At 34.6% G+C, this 18,157-nt stretch overlaps 3 protein-coding genes across 3 annotated transcripts in view; 1 reads left to right on the top strand and 2 right to left on the bottom strand.

Annotated features, from left to right (window-relative positions):
* Window positions 1–1,564: 1,564 nt before the first annotated feature.
* On the bottom strand, window positions 1,565–7,126 carry LOC127175683 (lysophosphatidylserine lipase ABHD12-like). The gene is made up of 13 exons (XM_051126913.1): window positions 6,965–7,126; window positions 6,453–6,541; window positions 6,176–6,269; window positions 5,945–6,064; window positions 5,539–5,569; window positions 5,411–5,456; window positions 5,174–5,303; window positions 4,979–5,016; window positions 4,256–4,344; window positions 2,482–2,564; window positions 2,237–2,315; window positions 2,025–2,149; window positions 1,565–1,824 (listed from the first exon to the last, which is right to left on the bottom strand). Exons 1-13 carry the CDS (start codon window positions 7,060–7,062, stop codon window positions 1,797–1,799), a joined length of 1,050 nt encoding a protein of 349 aa, XP_050982870.1. The 5' UTR covers window positions 7,063–7,126; the 3' UTR covers window positions 1,565–1,796.
* A 1,064-nt stretch (window positions 7,127–8,190) lies between these two features.
* Window positions 8,191–14,308, bottom strand: LOC127175682 (lysophosphatidylserine lipase ABHD12-like). Its single transcript, XM_051126912.1, has 13 exons — window positions 14,096–14,308; window positions 13,382–13,473; window positions 13,209–13,302; window positions 12,983–13,102; window positions 11,338–11,368; window positions 11,210–11,255; window positions 10,971–11,100; window positions 10,810–10,847; window positions 10,520–10,608; window positions 9,300–9,382; window positions 8,753–8,831; window positions 8,542–8,666; window positions 8,191–8,361 (listed from the first exon to the last, which is right to left on the bottom strand). The coding sequence occupies exons 1-13, from the start codon at window positions 14,191–14,193 to the stop codon at window positions 8,334–8,336; spliced, it is 1,053 nt and encodes a 350-aa protein (XP_050982869.1). The 5' UTR covers window positions 14,194–14,308; the 3' UTR covers window positions 8,191–8,333.
* A 263-nt stretch (window positions 14,309–14,571) lies between these two features.
* Window positions 14,572–18,157, top strand: part of srbd1 (S1 RNA binding domain 1) — an 85,820-nt gene continuing 82,234 nt past the window's right edge. The window contains exons 1-5 of the mRNA XM_051126870.1: window positions 14,572–14,657; window positions 15,004–15,071; window positions 15,366–15,669; window positions 16,204–16,446; window positions 16,954–17,120. Of these exons, the coding sequence (XP_050982827.1) occupies window positions 15,004–15,071; window positions 15,366–15,669; window positions 16,204–16,446; window positions 16,954–17,120 (782 nt within the window). The 5' untranslated portion in view covers window positions 14,572–14,657. The remainder of the gene's footprint in view (window positions 14,658–15,003; window positions 15,072–15,365; window positions 15,670–16,203; window positions 16,447–16,953; window positions 17,121–18,157) is intronic.

Raw genomic sequence — 18,157 nt, 5'->3', positions numbered from 1 at the left:
AATTTGAGACTTTAAAAGACCTTTTTAAGACAAAGTAAGTGAGTAAGTAAGTAAAAAAATACATGGATAAGTAAAAATTAAAGCACACATTGTGTTGTATTTGCAAAACTTCCCAACCAATCTCCATAATTAAAAAAAAAAAAAAAAAAACTTGGATAGCTCTGCTCCAAATCACTAGATTATGGAAATAACTTTTACTCAACCTTCTCATTACATTGCACAATTCTTTCTTAATTTGTATTGGTCTTGATAATATTTATTTATTTACTGCTGTATATGCAACATTAAATGCCTTGGTTTATTTTATTTTATTTTATTTAAGTCTCTGCTCAATAGCAGAGTTTTGAAATTCAACATTAAAGGGATAGTTCATCCAAAAAAAATGAAAATTCTGTCATTAATTACTCACCCTCATGTCGTTCCAAACCCGTAAGACATTTGTTCTTGTTTGGAACACAAATTAAGATTTTTGATGAAATACAAGAGCTTTCTGACCCTGCATAGACAGCAACCGACACGTTCAAGACCCAGAAAGGTAGTAAGGAGATTGTTAAAATAGTCCACGTAACATCAGTGGTTCAACCGTAATTTTATGAAACTACGAGAATGCTTTTTGTGCACAAAGAAAACAAAAATAACAAATTTATTCAACAATTCTTCTCCTCCGCATTGCCATAGCGCAATTTCGGAGAGTACCACGACGCCAAGTACCATGCGCATGCTTTGTCCTGCATGTAAACATGCGTTATGGTACTATGGCACGGAGAAGAAGAAAGTTGAATAAAGTTGCTATTTCAGTTTTTTGTGCAGCAAAACTACAATCTAAAAAACTACATTCTCGTAGTTTCATAAAATTACGTTTCATTGCTATATTTGCACAGCCTGGTGGCCAGTCTTCACTAATTGCACATTTCACCAGTACGAGCAGGATGTGAAGGTTGACTATTTGCATGCAATGGTTCACACATTGTAACCCTGAAGGTGGTGCCGTGTATCAGGATGATAATGCACCAATACACACAGCAAGACTAGTGACAGGGTGGTCTGATGAACATGAAAGTAATGTTGAACATGGCCAGCACAGTCAACAGATCTGAATATTATCGAGCCACTTTGGACTGTGCAGGACTTATTTGTCATTCCCAAGACAAAACTATGCTGCATTGCCGCAAAAGGAGGCCCAACACCATACTAATTGTGGTCTAAAACCAGGTGTTTCAGTTTCATTGTCCAACCCTTGTATATGCCAGTATACTCGTTGACAAAATGACGCTTTTAACAGATATGCGCATCAAGATCTGCATTCTCAAAAAAGGCATATCCCACCTGGACAAGGCTAGCACTACTTATTACACTTACTGTCTGCATGCAGAAGTTCTATGCAGAACAAATTCTGTTGAGTAAATACACATATACAGTAGAATGTAAGTACTCTTATTATACATCTTATATATCTTAGGACTGCTTTGCTGGTCAAATCTGTTTTGTATAATACTAAATTATAAATGATCATTATTAGTTGCCCACACAGTGAAAAGCCTAAACACTGGGTAAAGAAACAATACAACTGATTTTAATGTGCATTGTAAAAAAGGTTTCACTGCAGTCTTGAAAAAAATTAATGTTACAAATATTAACAAGACAATAAATTCACCCTAATGGGGGGAATTCTGTAAAATTTACTTTAGACATTACAACGTTTTATATCCAAGAAGTGCATACTGTTTAAAACAACTAAATTTATAGTTATAGCACCATTTATAGTTGGTGTAAATCCTCCTCCTTCTGTGTGTCTCTCATGTCATCAGTGACTGCACAAACTTCCTGTAATGATGAAAATAGGCATTTATTTTGCTGCCGTTATCTAATACTTTTCTGTCATTTAGTGACGTATGCCCAACATTAACAACAAGTAACTCCTCAAAACTAATTATTTTCACCGTTACTTCTAATGGAAGTAGTTTTTTTTTCTTTAAAGACGTTTCTATATCTCTTTTCGAAAATTTGTAAGAAAGTGACATCACCTTATAATATCTGGCAAACTAGGGTCTCTATACAGCCCATTATGAAGATATCCAAGTGATCCATCAAATCGTACCAGCTTGACACGCTCATCTGAGTTTTGGGCCTTTTTTGCAATTCTGTAGTTCTGAGCCAGAAAATTTTTTTATTTAAAATAAAAAAAGTATTTCTAAATTATTTTTCATAAGGTAAATTCAATTTTGTACACACAAACCTCTTGAGCTACTGCAAAAGGCACTAAATGGTCATCTTCAGCATGGAGAATCATGAGGGGAGTTCTAAGTTTCTGCAAGCTATCAAAAAAATTGGGAGAAAGAATGAGATGAAAAGTTTACAATTTACATATTTAACATAACACTAGCCTACAATTATTTTTCTATTCATACTGTTGAATATATTAATGTCTTTATATTTTATATTAACCTTATGTTTGAATGTACTAAAAACAATGTCACATACTTCTCATCATTTGGAAGGTTCAAATCTTGGTTTTTCAGTGGATTGAACAGGAAGTACTGAATGTATGGGAACTTCCAATAAAACTGAAGAAAATGAAAAAGAGAGATACAAATACAACTTACAGTTGAGGTCAAAAGTTTACATACACCTTGCAGAATCTGCAATATGTTAATTATTTGACCAAAACGTAAAGAGGGATCATAAAATAATGCAAGTTATTTTTTTATTTAGTACTAGACCTGAATAAGATATTTCACATAAAAGACGTTTACATGTACACTCTTAAAAATAAAGGTGCTTCACAATGCCATAGAACAGGGGTCACCAGATCCGGTCCTGGAGGGCCGGTGTCCCTGCAGAGTTTAGCTCCATCCCTAATCAAACACACCTGAACCAGCTAATCAAGGTCTTACTAGGTATACTTGAAACTTCCAGGCAGGTGTGTTGAGGAAAGTTGGAGGTAAACTCTGCAGGACACCGGCCCTTCAGGAACAAGTTTGGTGATCCCTGCCATAGAAGAACCTTTTTGTGTAAATGGTTCCATAAAGAACCATTAACATCTGAAGAACCTTTCTGTTTCACAAAAGGTTCTTTGTGGCAAATAAGGTTCTCCAGATTATAAAAAGGTAAGCAAGAGATGGCTTTGACTGAATGGTTCTATGTAAAACCAAAAATGGTTCTTCTGTGGCATCGCTTGAAGAAACTTTTGAGGCACCTTTATTTTTAAGAGTGTAGTTCGGGTTTTTTTTTTTTTTTTTTTTTTTTTGATAGTTGTTCATGAATCCCTTGTTTGTCCTGAACAGTTAAACTGCCCACTGTTCTTCAGAAAAATCCTTTGTTTTTTCAGCATTTTTGTGTATTTGAACACTTTTTGAATGCATTTTGAGATCCATCTTTTCACACTGAGGGACTCATATGCAACTATTACAGAAATTTCAAATGCTCACTGATGCTCCAGAGGGAAAAACGATGCATTAAGTAAGAGCCAGGGGTGTAAACTTTTGAACTGTCCTTCAGAAGATACTTACATTTTCCCAAAAGACAAAATAAGTTAAATTTACCCTGATCTTCAAATTCAAAGAAGGTTTTTCCTTCTGGAGCATCAGTGAGCGTTTGAACCTTTTGTGATAGTTGCGCATGGGTCCCTAAATTGTCCTCAGTGCGAAAAGATGGATCTCAGAATCATACAGTCAAGGGTTCAAATACACAAAAATGCTGAAAAAAAAACAAATAATTTGTGAGACCTGAAGGATTTTCTGAAGAACAACAGGCAGCTTAAATGTTCAGGACAAACAAGGGACTCAAAACAAAACAAAAAAAAGCTGTGGATCATTCAGGTAACAACACAGTATTAAGAATCACTTTTGAACAAGGTCATTTTTATAAATTCAACTATTATTTTCTTTTGTGGACATATCTTATTCAGGTCAGTACTAAATAAAAAATATTTTTTTACATGATCCCTCTCATTTTGGTAAAAAAATTAACATTTTGCAGATTCTACAAGGTGTATGTAAACTTTTGACCTCAACTGTACATGTACCAAAACATTATTATTGACCTTGTGTGGTTTGTCCATGAAGTTAACTTCAAATTTTACAGAATTAAATTGACTACCTAAAAATCTCAATTATAATGTTTTGATGTTTGAAAGGAAGTTTTTAAAAATATATTAAAAATGATCTATACTTAAACTAGTCCAAAACAAAAATGTTTAAAACTCATAGGGACCAGTTGTTTTGACATGATTTCAAAGATCCTGAACGTTACTTACCCAGGTAAAAGGGTGTTCAGTTAGATTATTAGTTTTCATCCTTGCATTTAGGAATGCACCATCAAGTATTATCCCATCAAACTGTTTTCCTGTCAAGAAATATGCATTTTTTTTTATCAAGACAAAATACAGAATAAATAAAAACACAACCTTCTTTCCTTACAGTCAAGAAATTTATTTAAAGAAGTATTAAAATATGTGACCCTGGACCCCATAAGGGTAAATGTTTCAAAACTGAGATCTGAAAGCTGAATAAATAAGCTTTTCATTGATGTATGGTTTGTTATGATAGGAAAATATTCGGCCGAGATACAATTATTTGAATATCTGGAATCTGAGGGTGCAAAAAAATATAAATATTGAGAAAAGTGCCTTTAAAGTTGTTCAAATGAAGTTCCTAACAATGCATATTACTAATTAAAAATTAAATTTTGATAGCTTTACAGCAGGAAATTTACAAAATATCTTCATGGAACATAATCTTTACTTAATTTTCTAATGATTTTTGGCATAAAATAAAAATCTATAATTTTGACCCATACTATGTATTTTTGGCTATTGCTACAAATATACCCCAGTGACTTACGACTGGTTTTGTGGTCCAGGGTCACATATGTGAAGCTTACTATACAATGACAGGTCCTGTAATTAACAGTAAAAGGTAAGACAAGAACCACTGAGAAAACAACAGCATGCCTGTTTTTAAACCAGTCGAATTCTTACCTTGTTCCAGTAATTTCACTGCAGTGGTAGTAGTGACACTATTAAAAAAGAAACATACTGCAGTTACATAGTGCATACTGTAGAAAATACTCTTTTTTTACAGTTAAATTGATTGTGTTCATTGTTTCTAATACATTTGAAGTAAGCATAGCAAAAGTTAAATGCAAAAGTCATAAAAAAGCAGATTCTACACACCCACTACCAAGCGAGTGACCCCACACACACACCAGGCTGTTTCCACTACGTGCTTTAACCCAGTGGTACAAATATAAGACATCAGTACAAAGACCAGCCTCTGTAGGTTCACCAGTGGAGTCCCCAAAACCTGTCAGGTTTTAATATATTTGAGTAAGCAATAGAGAAAACATATATTGACGTTCTGAAATTGGCTCCATTGATTATGGCTACAGCGAAGTCAACATTTTAACCCACCTCTGTAGTCCAACGCCAAGACATGATATCCAACAGCACTCAAGACCTGTATGAACAAGACACTTCAGACATTACCACTACTCAAGTTCTTAGTCTTTCTTCATAATGAAATAAGTGAGTTTGCTCACATTTGTAATTCCAATACGATGGGGTGCAGATCTGTTTATTGAAAATACAAAAAGTAGTAGTCATGCAAACATCAAGCCAAAAACAGTATACCACCATCAAAATAAATAAATAAATAAATAAATAAAAATAAATAAATAAATAAAAATAAAAATAAAAAAATTACAGAGGAACTCAAAGTTGTATTGGCTGCAGTTGCCCATCCCAGTTTTTTACTAAGGTTAAGTGTAAAGCAGGGTGAAGTTCAATGCACAAGTCAGATCTCTGTGCAAAAAGATTATGCAGATATTGCATAGTGTCTTGTAGATCAAAAGCAAATAAATAGAATTTTTACTAAATGAAGAATAAAAGTCTTAGAAATGAAGTAATGAAAAAAAAATCTCTTAAGGTATTTAAAAGGTTTCTTGCCTGTTACCCGTGTTGCCATGGAGGTAGATGAAAATGGGTGACCCGTCCCCCAGTGCTTTCTCATACCAGTCTAGATCCTTTCCCTGCGCCTCCTTCCATCTATGTTCAGGTACAGTGTGCCTTGAAAACATTAATAAAAGTATATATTGAAACCCTTATTATATGTAATTGTCTTGTTTTATATTTTGTGCGTATATTTGCGATGTGTACTGTAGGTGTATTAAAACTAACCACACGCCCACTCTCACCCCCTCCTCAGGTGTGAGGTAAATATTTATAGTGTGATTGAGACCTATATCTGAAGGTCGGCTGAGGTCAATGGGATCTGGAAAAATACACAAATGAGTTTAGGAGAAATTAAAAGAACTATATAGATGACAACACATCAATATTAGAACAAAAAAGTTGCAAAAGGAATGGTACTGACACAGAGAAAATACACAAATGAGTTTAGGAATAATTTGTAAACTTTATAGATGACAATATTTTTAACAAAAAAGTTGCGTACCAGAAAAGACATGCAGAAGAATTAGCATTGATGCAGAGAGGATGCAAAGAAATAGTCCCATTTTAGTCCAAGTCCATTGCTCTTGGGATCTTAAAGGAAGGAAGACATGCACACAGAAACTGGGTGTAAAAACTTAAGATTTTTGACCTAGTTGGCTATATTCAAGAGACATTGCAATCTATGATATAGTTGACGTTTTCACCTTTGCTTACAATTTGGATTTTGTTGTTGCTGGTAGATGAAATGTTATCTCTTGTAATGGCATGAACTCATCATGAATAGAATAAATGAGCATTCATAATTTTGCATTTAAATCAATCTTCATATTTTAAAGATTCTTATATTTTACAGCCAATTACATTTGAGCCCTATCAGGGCTTTATAGAACATCACTGTTAGACATTGTCTGATACTGTTGCTGATTGTTTTATGAAGTTGCTATGCAGCTGTCTAGTAAAAAACAGAACTACACTGAATTACTTTTAAACAAATCAATACAAAATGTCACTTGCCTTGCACGCACGTTTAAATCCTTAGGTTTCTGACCAGGTTGTTGTAATCTTCCCGCAGACTGAAATTTTCTTTGAGATTTATTGATTCTTTTCTTCATTTTGAAGAGCAGGGCACACTCTCTCTATTAACTTTACACACAACTTTGGCAATAATTGACATACAAACCGTGCAACCCATGGAAATGAATGAGTGTAAAGAGCAAAGAGCATGGACTGTACTTATGTGCACATATCTTGCAGGTTTTTTTTCACTGTAGACTTTGCTACATAATTTTGGTGTGATTTATGAATATACACCAGTCTTTTTTCTTTTTTACTTTGCAGATATTGAACTTTTTATTTTTTATTTCAAATAAGTTGCATATTTTATGGAGAATGACACATTTTACAGTTATGTTAGATTTGTGGCACAGTGACAGCATACATTACTACATAATTCTTTGTGAAGCACAAAATTCTCAGGAAAAACAAAAGATTACAATGTCATTATTTATAATGAAGACTCTCTTTCATACTACTAAGCAAAGATTTAGTTCTTGTTAACGTTAGCTTATGTGCCCATGTGTTAAATTTATAAATGACTTTATAATTCTACAGAGACCATTTTGATTGCTGACATTTAACATTCACCACAACTGAGCAAAACATGCTTTTGCATTGGCATGAGTACTTTGCACATACCTGACGCGTCAGCTTAAGGTTTTCTTTATCAGTTGTCTTAAAGTCGTTATATGAGAACCTTATTCTGTTTATACGTCTTCTTTATAGAAACATTTGATAAGATGAAACTGAGTTGAAAAGTTTTAAGAGTTTTTTTTCTTTTTTTACTATCCCAACCTTATTTATCATTGACATTTAGTTTTAGTTTCATATGTTGTTTTCCTCATAAAGATGCTTTGAAGAACAAGAACAGCAAAGGTGTTTACAGAGCCGGTGACAGATGATGAATCTGATGATGTGAGTTGCTTTGTTTTGTTTGATTGCACAGGCCTGCACAGTTTTTTTTTTTTTTTTTTTTTTAGGATTAGCTTCCAAGACTAAGATCTAACTAACTGGTGTGTCAATCAGAACGTTTCTAGGGAGTGGATGCTGTAATACAAACTCACATTTTTTTATTGTGTCAAAAATAAAAAATATTTTTTTTTAATTGAAGTCTTAAAAGAAATTAATTATACAAATATTAACAAGGCAATAAAATTCCACCTTAACTGGTAGAATTCTGAAAAAAAAAAAAAAAAAAAGACATTACAGTGTTTTTATCCTAGAAGTGCATACTATTTAAAACAACTGCACATTCAGTTACAACACCAATTATTAGAAACAGCTATTTAGCTGGCTATTAGTTGATGCAATTCCTCCTGTGTGTGTCTTATGTCTTTAGTGACTGCACAAACTCCCTGTAATAAAGTAAGAAAATATGCATTTATTTTGCTGCCATTCAACATCAGCAACAAGTAACATTTCACAGAAAAGTTTTTTTCTCTAAAGCTGCTTCTGTATCTCTTATGAAAAATGATCTGAAATCTTAAAATAAGTAATATTCTGATTAATAAAACAATTTCAGGGAGTGACATCACCTTATGATATCTGGAAAGCCAGGGTCTTTATACAGCCCATTATGAAGATATCCAAGTGATCCATTAAATGATACCAGTTTAACTCGCTCATCTGAGTTTTGGGCCTTTTTTGCAATTCTGTAGATCTGAGCCAGAAATAAATTAATGTAAGGTAAAAATGTATTTTCATATTCTTTGTTTATGAGGCAAATTACATTTCATATACACAAACCTCTTTAGCTGAGGCAATGGGCACTATATGGTCATCTTCAGAATGGAGAATCATGAGGGGAGTTCGAATTTTCTCCAAACTATGGGGGAGAAAATGTGAGATTAAAGTTTTATAATATTTCATGTTTCACATAGTGTAGCACTGGCATACTATTACAATCAGTGCTTGAAGTGGGCCGGTACGCACCGCTATGCAGTACCGGTGTTATGCCAAGTTCTGACCCCCGCCAGATTACTACCCCCCTAGTATTGGTACGTTTAGCGTTAGGTGTCGGGGAGGGGTTAGGATTAGGGGTGGGGTTAGGATTAGTCAAATCAGGTAGCGATTTCAACAAGAGGGGGTAATAATTTGGCAGGGGTCAAAAATGGGCACAACACCGGTAAACTCCCAAAAGTCCAAGGATCCAGTAAGGCGAAAGCATTCAAAAAGTAAGTTCAAAATTAAAGTAACGGCACTTCTTTGTTTCCACTTCAAGCACCGATTACAATCACATTTTTACTCACATTGTTGAAAATTTTCATTAATTTAAAGAGACAATAACACATACTTCTCATCAGTTGGAAAGACGTAAATGTTGTTTTTAAGCGGATTGAAAAGGAAGAACTGAATGTATGGGAACTTCCAATAAAACTGGAGAAAAGGGAAAAAAGGTACAAATAAGATTTACATGAACCAAACTATGATTAATGACCCATATTGCTTTGTATGTGTGTAGTATGTAAAGTATAAATGAACTTTTCATTTTACAGAATTAAATGAAGTTGTCAGATTTTGAAGGGGTCACCATTTTCCACAAGTTGATATGATTCTTTAGAGTCTTAATGAAAAGTCTATAATAGACTTTGGTTAAAAATTCTCAATGGTAGTGTAAAACAACACACTTTTTACCTTGCCAAAATCAGCTCTGCAAAATTCATCCTGTTCTGGTCAAGGTTGCTTTAAATGTTAACGAGCTCTGCTCGCCCCGCCCCTCTCTTCTCTCTGTGGAGTGACGAGCCTGTTTACTTAAGATGCATTTAGCCACTAATCTTGCTAACTAGCACAGTATTAAGAAAGGCGATCGCAAAGATTCATAAAAAACCCTTATACCCACTTCTGCTGTAAGTGAAGCTGGATCACAAATGATTCGCGCAAACATAGACGGATATATGTAGATCGGGAGGCGCATTCCCTTCACAAACAAACGTAATCCACTGCATCTTCAGCGGCTCAGATGTCGGGAGTAAACGACGACCACTATGTTCATTATTACATCCAGCAACACAACACCTCAATCGCCCAATCTAAGATATTCTTGTCTAACTTGCATCCTTGCTCCGACTTCGAAACAGTGGAGGTTACTGGACTGTTACAGCTGATTTAAGGCAGATCTGAGGTAAGACGCTCATGTCAATCAACTATCGTGGGAGCGGCCTCTGTGGGTGTGAAGCCACACCGACAGACATCTAAGAATGGCTCGAATTGAAAAAGGGGATATTATTTTTACAGACTAATGACAAACCACTGCATGGATTTTTATCATTATAGGCTAGATGTGTACATACACTGCCAACACACATTAATGTTCAAACAACATGTAAGGGTGAACTTTGCATCCGATGACCCCTTTAAGTAAAATTTACTTTGTAGGAATATCCCAATTACAATGTTGTGTTGTCTGTTTTTTTTTAAATATCTTTTAAAAAATCCACAATGTCCTAGTAAAAATATCTAAAACTTGTTAGGACCCAGTTTGACACAATTTCAAAGATCCAGAACATTACCTACCCAAGCAAAAGGGTGTTCAGTAGATCGATTACTTGCCCATCGTCCAGTTACGAATGCACCCTCAAGTATAATTCCATCAAACTGTTTTCCTGTCAAGAAATGTAGAGTTTTTTTAACAAGAAAAAATACAGAATAAAGAAAAGTATAGCATTCTCCCATTGAAGACATTTATTTTAAAACATTAAAATATGTGAAACTTACAATGCCATACAACAACTCAATGACAAGTCAAAAGTAACGAGTGAGAGAACAATTAAAAATGTTTGTTTTTAAATTAATACAATTTTTACCTTGCTCCAGCAATTTAACTGCAGTGTTAGTTGTAACACTATTGAAAAAAAAATACTTTAGATACTGTAGAAAATACATTATTTACAGTTATATTGATTGCAGTTTTTGTCTGTAAAACATTTCAATAAAAAAAAGTCAATAAAAAGGTGATTTTACACACCCACTACCAATTGAGTGACCCCACACACACACTAGGCTGTTTCCACTGCGTGCTTTAACCCAATGGTACAAGTACACAGCATCAGTAGTCAGACCAGCCTCTGTAGGTTCACCAGTGGAGTCCCCAAAACCTGACCGATTTTAATATATTTGAGTAAGCATTAGAGAAAACATATATTGATGTTCTGAAATGGGCTCCAATGATTATGGCTACAGTGAAGTCACAACATTTTAACCCACCTCTGTAGTCCAATACCAAAACATGATACCCAACAGCACTCAAGACCTGTATGGCCAAAACAGTTTAGTCATTACCACTATTCAAGTACATAGTCTTTCTTCATAATGAAATAAGTGAGTTTGCTCACATTTGCAATTCCAATACGATGGGGTGCAGATCTGTTTATTGAAGGTACAAAAAGTAGTAGTCATGCAAACATCAAGCCAAAACCAAAGCATGAATTTTCAATATAATTCAAAAAATAAAATAAAATAAAATAACATAAAATAAAATAAAATAAAACATAAAATATTAAACAGTATATCACACTCAAATAAGAAAAAATCACAGGTTAACTTGTATTAGCCAAAGTCTAAACAAAGTTTGTTTAAATAGTGAGGCTGAATGACGTACTGAATGTGGACATTAAATAATATGCTGCAGTTGCCCATCCCAGTTTTTACTGAGGTAAAGTGCAAAGCAGAGTTAAGTTCATTGCACAAGTCAGATCACTGATCTCTGTGCAAAGAGATTAAGCAGATATTGCTTTGTTTCTATAGAACTTAGTCAGGCTAGACAAAATATTGAATTTAAATTATGAAACTGAGGCTGTGAACGATAGACAGACTTACATTCTTTACAGTTGCATGCAAAACTTTCAATACTGTTTTTTGGAGTTATTGTCTACTTTTTTGCTCCAGAAAAAAATGCACTGTACTTATTCATTTCTGTCAAATACTAAATATGGTGCTAACCTGACTAAGGTCTATAAGTTGGTAGATCAAAAACATACACTGACCAAAACTATAAACGCAACACTTTTGTTTTTGCCCCCATTTTTCATGAGCTGAACTCAAAGATGTAAGACTTTTTCTATGTACACAAAAGGCCTATTTCTCTCAAATACTGTTCACAAATCGGTCTAAATCTGTGTTAGTGAGCATGTCCGGTGAGTATGCTCGCCATGCAAGAACTGGGATGTTTTCAGCTTCCAGAAATTGTGTACAGATCCTTGCAACATGGGGCTGTGCATTATCATGCTGCAACATGAGGTGATGGTCGTGGATGAATGGCACAACAATGGGCCTCAGGATCTCATCACGGTATCTCTGTGCCATCAATAAAATACACCTGTGTTCGTTGTCCATAACATACACCTGCCCCTAACAATAACCCCACCACCACAATGGACCATTCAATCCACAACATTGACATCAGCAAACCGCTCACCAACACGACGCCATACACGCTGTCTGCCATCTGCCCTGTACAGTGAAACCCTGGATTCATCCGTGAAGAGAACACCTCTCCAAAGTGCCAGACGCCATCAAATGTGAGCATTTGCCCACTCAAGTCGGATGAACTGCAGTCAGGTACGAGCATGCATGAACTGCAGTTTGTGCAGGTTATGCAAACCGAGACAGCAGCTGTCAAAAACTGAGGATGGTCTTTTATTGTGGCCAGCCTAAGGCACACCAGTGCAATAATAATGCTCTCTAATCAGCATCTTGATATGCCACACCTGTGAGGTGGATGGATTATCTCGGCAAAGCAGAAGTGCTCAATAACACAGATTTAGACAGATTTGTGAACAATATTTGAGAGAAATAGGCCTTTTGTGTACATAGAAAAAGTCTTAGATATTTGAGTTCAGCTCATGAAAAATGGGGGAAAAAACAAAAGTGTTGCGTACATAATTTTGGTCGGTGTATAATCTTTAGTGAACAAGGACTAAAAGTCCTAAGATAAAAAATGTTCTTTATAAGTTTTAAGGTAATTAAAAGGTTTCCTGCCTGTTACCCCCATTGCCATGGAGGTAGATGAAAATGGGTGAGCCATCCCCCAGAGATTTCTCATACCAGTCTAGATCCTTTCCCTGCGCCTCCTTCCATCTATGTTCAGGTACAGTGTGCCTATAAAACGATAAAAAAATATTGAAACCCTGATTATTTGTTATTGTCTTGTTTTATATTTTGTGTGTATATGTGTGATGTGTGCTGTAGGTGTATTAAAACTAACCACACGCCCACTCTCACCCCCTCCTCAGATTCGAGGTAGATATTTATAGTGTGATTGAGACCTATATCTGAAGGTCGGCTGAGGTCAACAGAGTCTGGAGAAATACACAAATGAGTTTAGGAGAAATATATAGATGACAACGCATCAATATTTGGAACAAAAAAGTTGCATACCAGAGAAAAGATGCAGAAGAAATGGTACTGACACAGAGAGGATGCAGAGAGAAAAAAATGTAGTTTTAGTCCAGGTCCATTGCCACTGGGATCTTAAGAAAGAAGGACAAAGGTGTAGAAACATGCTATTTTTTTTACCCAGTGGGTTCCATTCAAGATGGAGCTATATTCAAGACATTGCAATCTATGTGGTAGAGTTGATTCTTTTGCCTTTGCTTACAACGGGACTGTTGCTGGAAGAGGAAATGTAATGCAATGGCATGAACACTTGATGAATTGCATAAATTAACCTTCCTTAGTTTAGTTTTAGTTCTAGCCTGTATTGCTTATATAATTTTTTGATAACACTTTATTTTAAAGTGTCCTTGTTACATGTTATATGTTCTTGTAATACCAATAAATTATGCATAATTACAACCAAGTAACCCTAAGCCAAACCCTAATCCTAACCCTAACCATATAGTAATTACATTAATATTACTTAGTACTTAAATGCATAATTACACTGTAACAAGGACACCTTCAAATAAAGTGTAACCCATTTTTTTTTTTTAAACACTGCAAATTTAAAGTTTAATCTTTATAGTGTCGCATTTGTAAAGTTGTTCTCTTTTACAACGAACTACATCTGAACCCTGGCATTGCCGGATATTGCTGCTCTTTTTTTTTCTTTTTTTTTTTTTGGAAAAAGTAAATACAACAAATGTAACTTGCCTTGCATGCACGTTTAAATCCTTAGATTTCTGACTGGCTTGCTGCAATCTTCCTGCAGACTGTTTTTTTCTTTCAGACTTAATTGTTTTTCGCTTCATTTTAAAGAGCACAGAACACTGTCTAACTATTTACTTTATACAGCTTTGGCAATAATTGAGAAACAAACCGTGCAACTCACGGAAGTGGCCGGGTTTAAAGAGCAAAGAACATGGACTGGGCATGGACAGATCGTATTAACCTTTGAGAAAATACGTCAAAAAGAACTTTTATTATATATATATATATATATATATATATATTATTGCTAATCAAACAAAAAGATGTGAGCAGTGAGGCAACCTCATTTAGAAAATGTGAAAGAGTGGGAATTGAGTCCGTAAATTTATATGTATGAAGAATTTGTCAAACAAAATAAAAAGTTGAAAACTTTTATTATATAATTTAAGTTTTGAGTTTGAGAACCTTAACTACATCACTTCCTGTTGCTGACGTCGCTGAGGAAACAAACCATCATCCTCAGTCGTGAAATGTGTTATGGTTTGATGCCTGTCAAAGGAACACTGTAAGTTTTAACAGTTTTGAAGCAAATTCTGTAGGTAAACATCACTGGTTTAATAGCTGGTCGTTTGGAGAAGCAACAACCCAGATGAATTACCAAATTAACTTACACGTTCGTGCTAGCGCGCTAAATTCAAAATCACTTTCTCTGAGTCATTTGCACATATTTGACTTGACAGCTGACGGACAAGTTTTCATTTCAGTTTGTCTGAAAGTCTTTATGAGTAGCTTATTCTGTTTATACTCACGTACATATTGAACAGATAAAACTTATTTTTTTTTACTATTCCAGGCATCCTTGTTTGTTATTGTCATTCAGTTTGTTTTCATTCGTTGTTTTCCCACACAAGATGCTTCGAAGAACAAGAACAGCAAAGGTGTATACAGAGCCAGCGACAGATGATGAATCTGATGACATGTGAGTTGCTTTACTTTGTTTGTACAAGCCAACACAGTTGTTTTTAGCTTCTAAGCCCAGGATACAAAATTGTGTATAGCAAAACGGATTCTAGACTATTTCTGCCAACAGAATAGTGTTGAAAACATACTCATGAATTATAACTGGTGTGTCAAACTATTGCTCTTTAACCGTTGCATAATGTTTCTAAGTCGATGTTGTAAAATTCACAAGTTTATACTGTGTAAAAATAAGTCTTGCTATTTCTTATTCTCCCTGAGTATTGGATGAAATAACACTGGTTTACTGTTACAGACCAGGCAATCAAAAAGATGACAGTGAGGAGTTAGAGGAATGGTTACCAAAGTCAGATGAAGTCAAACCTAAAGGAAGACGCCAGAGGGGGACCGATGAAACTGGTGAAAAGAAAAAAGTGACCAAGAGGGTGGCCAAACCTAAAGAGCCAAAACCAAAGGAACCAAAACCTAAAGCAGAGAGGAAGCCGAGAGCTGCACGGGTTCCTAAAGCGAAGAAGGAGAAGACTAATTTAGAGCAACAAACTGTGGATGCAGTTCTACCGAAGTTGGAGTCACAGCAGCATGTGACAGTCAAAGAAGAGGCAAGTCATTAATGCTTGTGCTTTGTGTTTCTCAGTGTGGTATACAGTTTATCTTACTTGCTCACAATTCTACATCCATATGAACAGTTCAGATGCAGAACCAGCTAAATCCATATGACGTCTTCCTTTAAAAAATTCAGATGTATAGGTTTCTATGTAAGTAGAACTTCTGGTACTTCTGATTGGGCTGAGGCTTGTATTTTAGCGAGTTTGAAGTAAAAGTATTTGATGGATGTATAATATGTGTCGAGAGCATTCACTCAGTATCATTATCTCATTTTTGACCGAGATGGCTTTTAGCTGGTTTTGCATCTGAACTCTTCATATAGTATTTGACGTAATTGAAATCTGCAGCAGTAATTGCCCTGTAATAAGTGTACTTTAATTTGCTTTGCATGAAAGAGTCTGCTTTTCTAAATGAAAACTGGGATCCATCCTGACTGACGTCAGCAGTTCTAATATATTATATTTATCCAAAACAAACATTATGTACTCAAATCGTTTATTTAATATCAGCCTTTTGCTTTATTTTAGAGGTTGTCCATTAACTTGAGCAGTAATGATGCTGCGGTCCCAGGAGAAATGCCTGATGAGTGTCCATCGTCCAGTCAACATGTCCCCAAGGTGAAAAAAGAGGAGCCAGATGACAGCTTCACCTTTGAGGAACCTGCTCAGAAGAAGCAGAAGACCACAAATGCAGCCCAGGGAAGACCAATAAAACTCAGATCGGGCAATTCCTGTGTGGAGGACTTACAGATGAATTGGGATCCCATTCAGGTGGGTTATTGCTTTATGAAAGAGTGATTTTTGACTTAGTGTTTTTGAAATTGTTGGCGTTATTCTGATTAGTATCACACTTTAAGAAATACTTTGTCCTGATTGATCACTTGCAGCATTATGGAAGCAAATATAAATGTATATGGGTGCAATTAAATGTCTTAACTACTCAACTTTTGTGAAAATAAAATGTTAAAATATGGGTGAAATATTGTTATATTGACATTCAGCGAAACCAATATATTTATGTCAAAAATAAACAACATACTTATTCTGACCTGTACTTTTTAAAAGTGATTGTACCAAATTTTATTCGATTTTAAATGATTAGTTTTGTTGACAAATGAGTAAAACCTAGTGGTTTCAGTAATAGTGGCAAAGATTGATAAAGATTTAAATAAATTTGATATGACTTTTGGTATATGAGCTATTGTTTCACTGTACGATAGTCATTGTTTTTTGCTCAAAAATAAAACTCAGCAAGACATATTCTAATATCCCATGTAGGTTCTTGCTGTTAAGACGGGTGTGGAGCAGTGGGTATGTGCGAACATTGTACAGCTCTTCCAGGAGGAGAACACTATTCCCTTTATGGTGCGCTATAGAAAGGAACTCATCAACCATATGGATGCCGATGCTGTTCGAGATGTGCAGTTGACTCTTGAAGAGTTACGGTAAGACACTGGAAGGCCACAACAACAAAAAAAAATAATGGAAAGAAAATAAAGGAAATTATGATCTTTGTTAAAATTTCGAACTCATCTTCTATTTAGCACTTATTTTATATTTTAACTATAACATGGTTTATTTGATACAGTTTAATTTAACTTGTCTATTTTTATATTAAGAAAACAGAATAAGTGTTTTGTTTTGTGGTTGTTGGATAAAGCTTTTATTTAAACATTTTATAGAGACAGCTTGGATTGATTTTATTTGTATGTCCTGACTGGTTCCTTGCAGTTAATTTTTAAAAGTTGCAATTAACACATAAAACATCCTCATACTTCAATTCGACTCTTATTTAGCTTGTTACCTTGATTATCCTACTAAAACCAAATGTGACCTGTAGATGGCAGCATAGATCAAAACTTAGAATTCTGTAAGGGATTCTGTAAGTAATTAAATAACAAAGTAAATTAGTTTTTTTTTTTGATTCATTTGGTTAAATATCTTATGTTCTCTACCATTGACAAGTTTGTGGTCAGAAATTGTTTTTAAATGTATTTTATTTTTTTATCTGTTTGATCAAAATCATTTAAAATTTCTAACAAAAGTATCATTAAAGTGTATTGCTGTTTCCACAAAGATGTTATGCAACACACTGTTTTTAGCATTGATAATAATAAGGAATGTGAATTTGTGAAAGATCATGTGACATTAAAGACTGAAGTAATGGCTGGGAAAAAAATAAACTTTGCCTTCACAGGAATTATATTCCAAAATTGTCTTAGTGACTTTTGAACAGTAATGAAAGTGATTTTTATAAATTGAAAGCATATTAAATACAATTAAATGTCTACTTAACTGTTTCAGGTAACGTTTGTGAAAATAAAATGTTAAAATATGGGTGAAATAATGTTCCTTTGTCAGCGAAACCATACATTTATGTAAAAAATAAACAACAAACTTGTTCTGATTTGGCTTTTTAAAATATATAAAATAAAAAAGTGATTGTACTAAAGTTTGTTTTGATTTTAAATGATTAATATAT

This window comes from Labeo rohita, chromosome 13 (assembly GCF_022985175.1).
Source record: "Labeo rohita strain BAU-BD-2019 chromosome 13, IGBB_LRoh.1.0, whole genome shotgun sequence".
Classification (NCBI taxonomy): Eukaryota; Metazoa; Chordata; class Actinopteri; order Cypriniformes; family Cyprinidae; genus Labeo; species Labeo rohita.
This window is presented reverse-complemented; position numbering and strand designations above follow the sequence as displayed.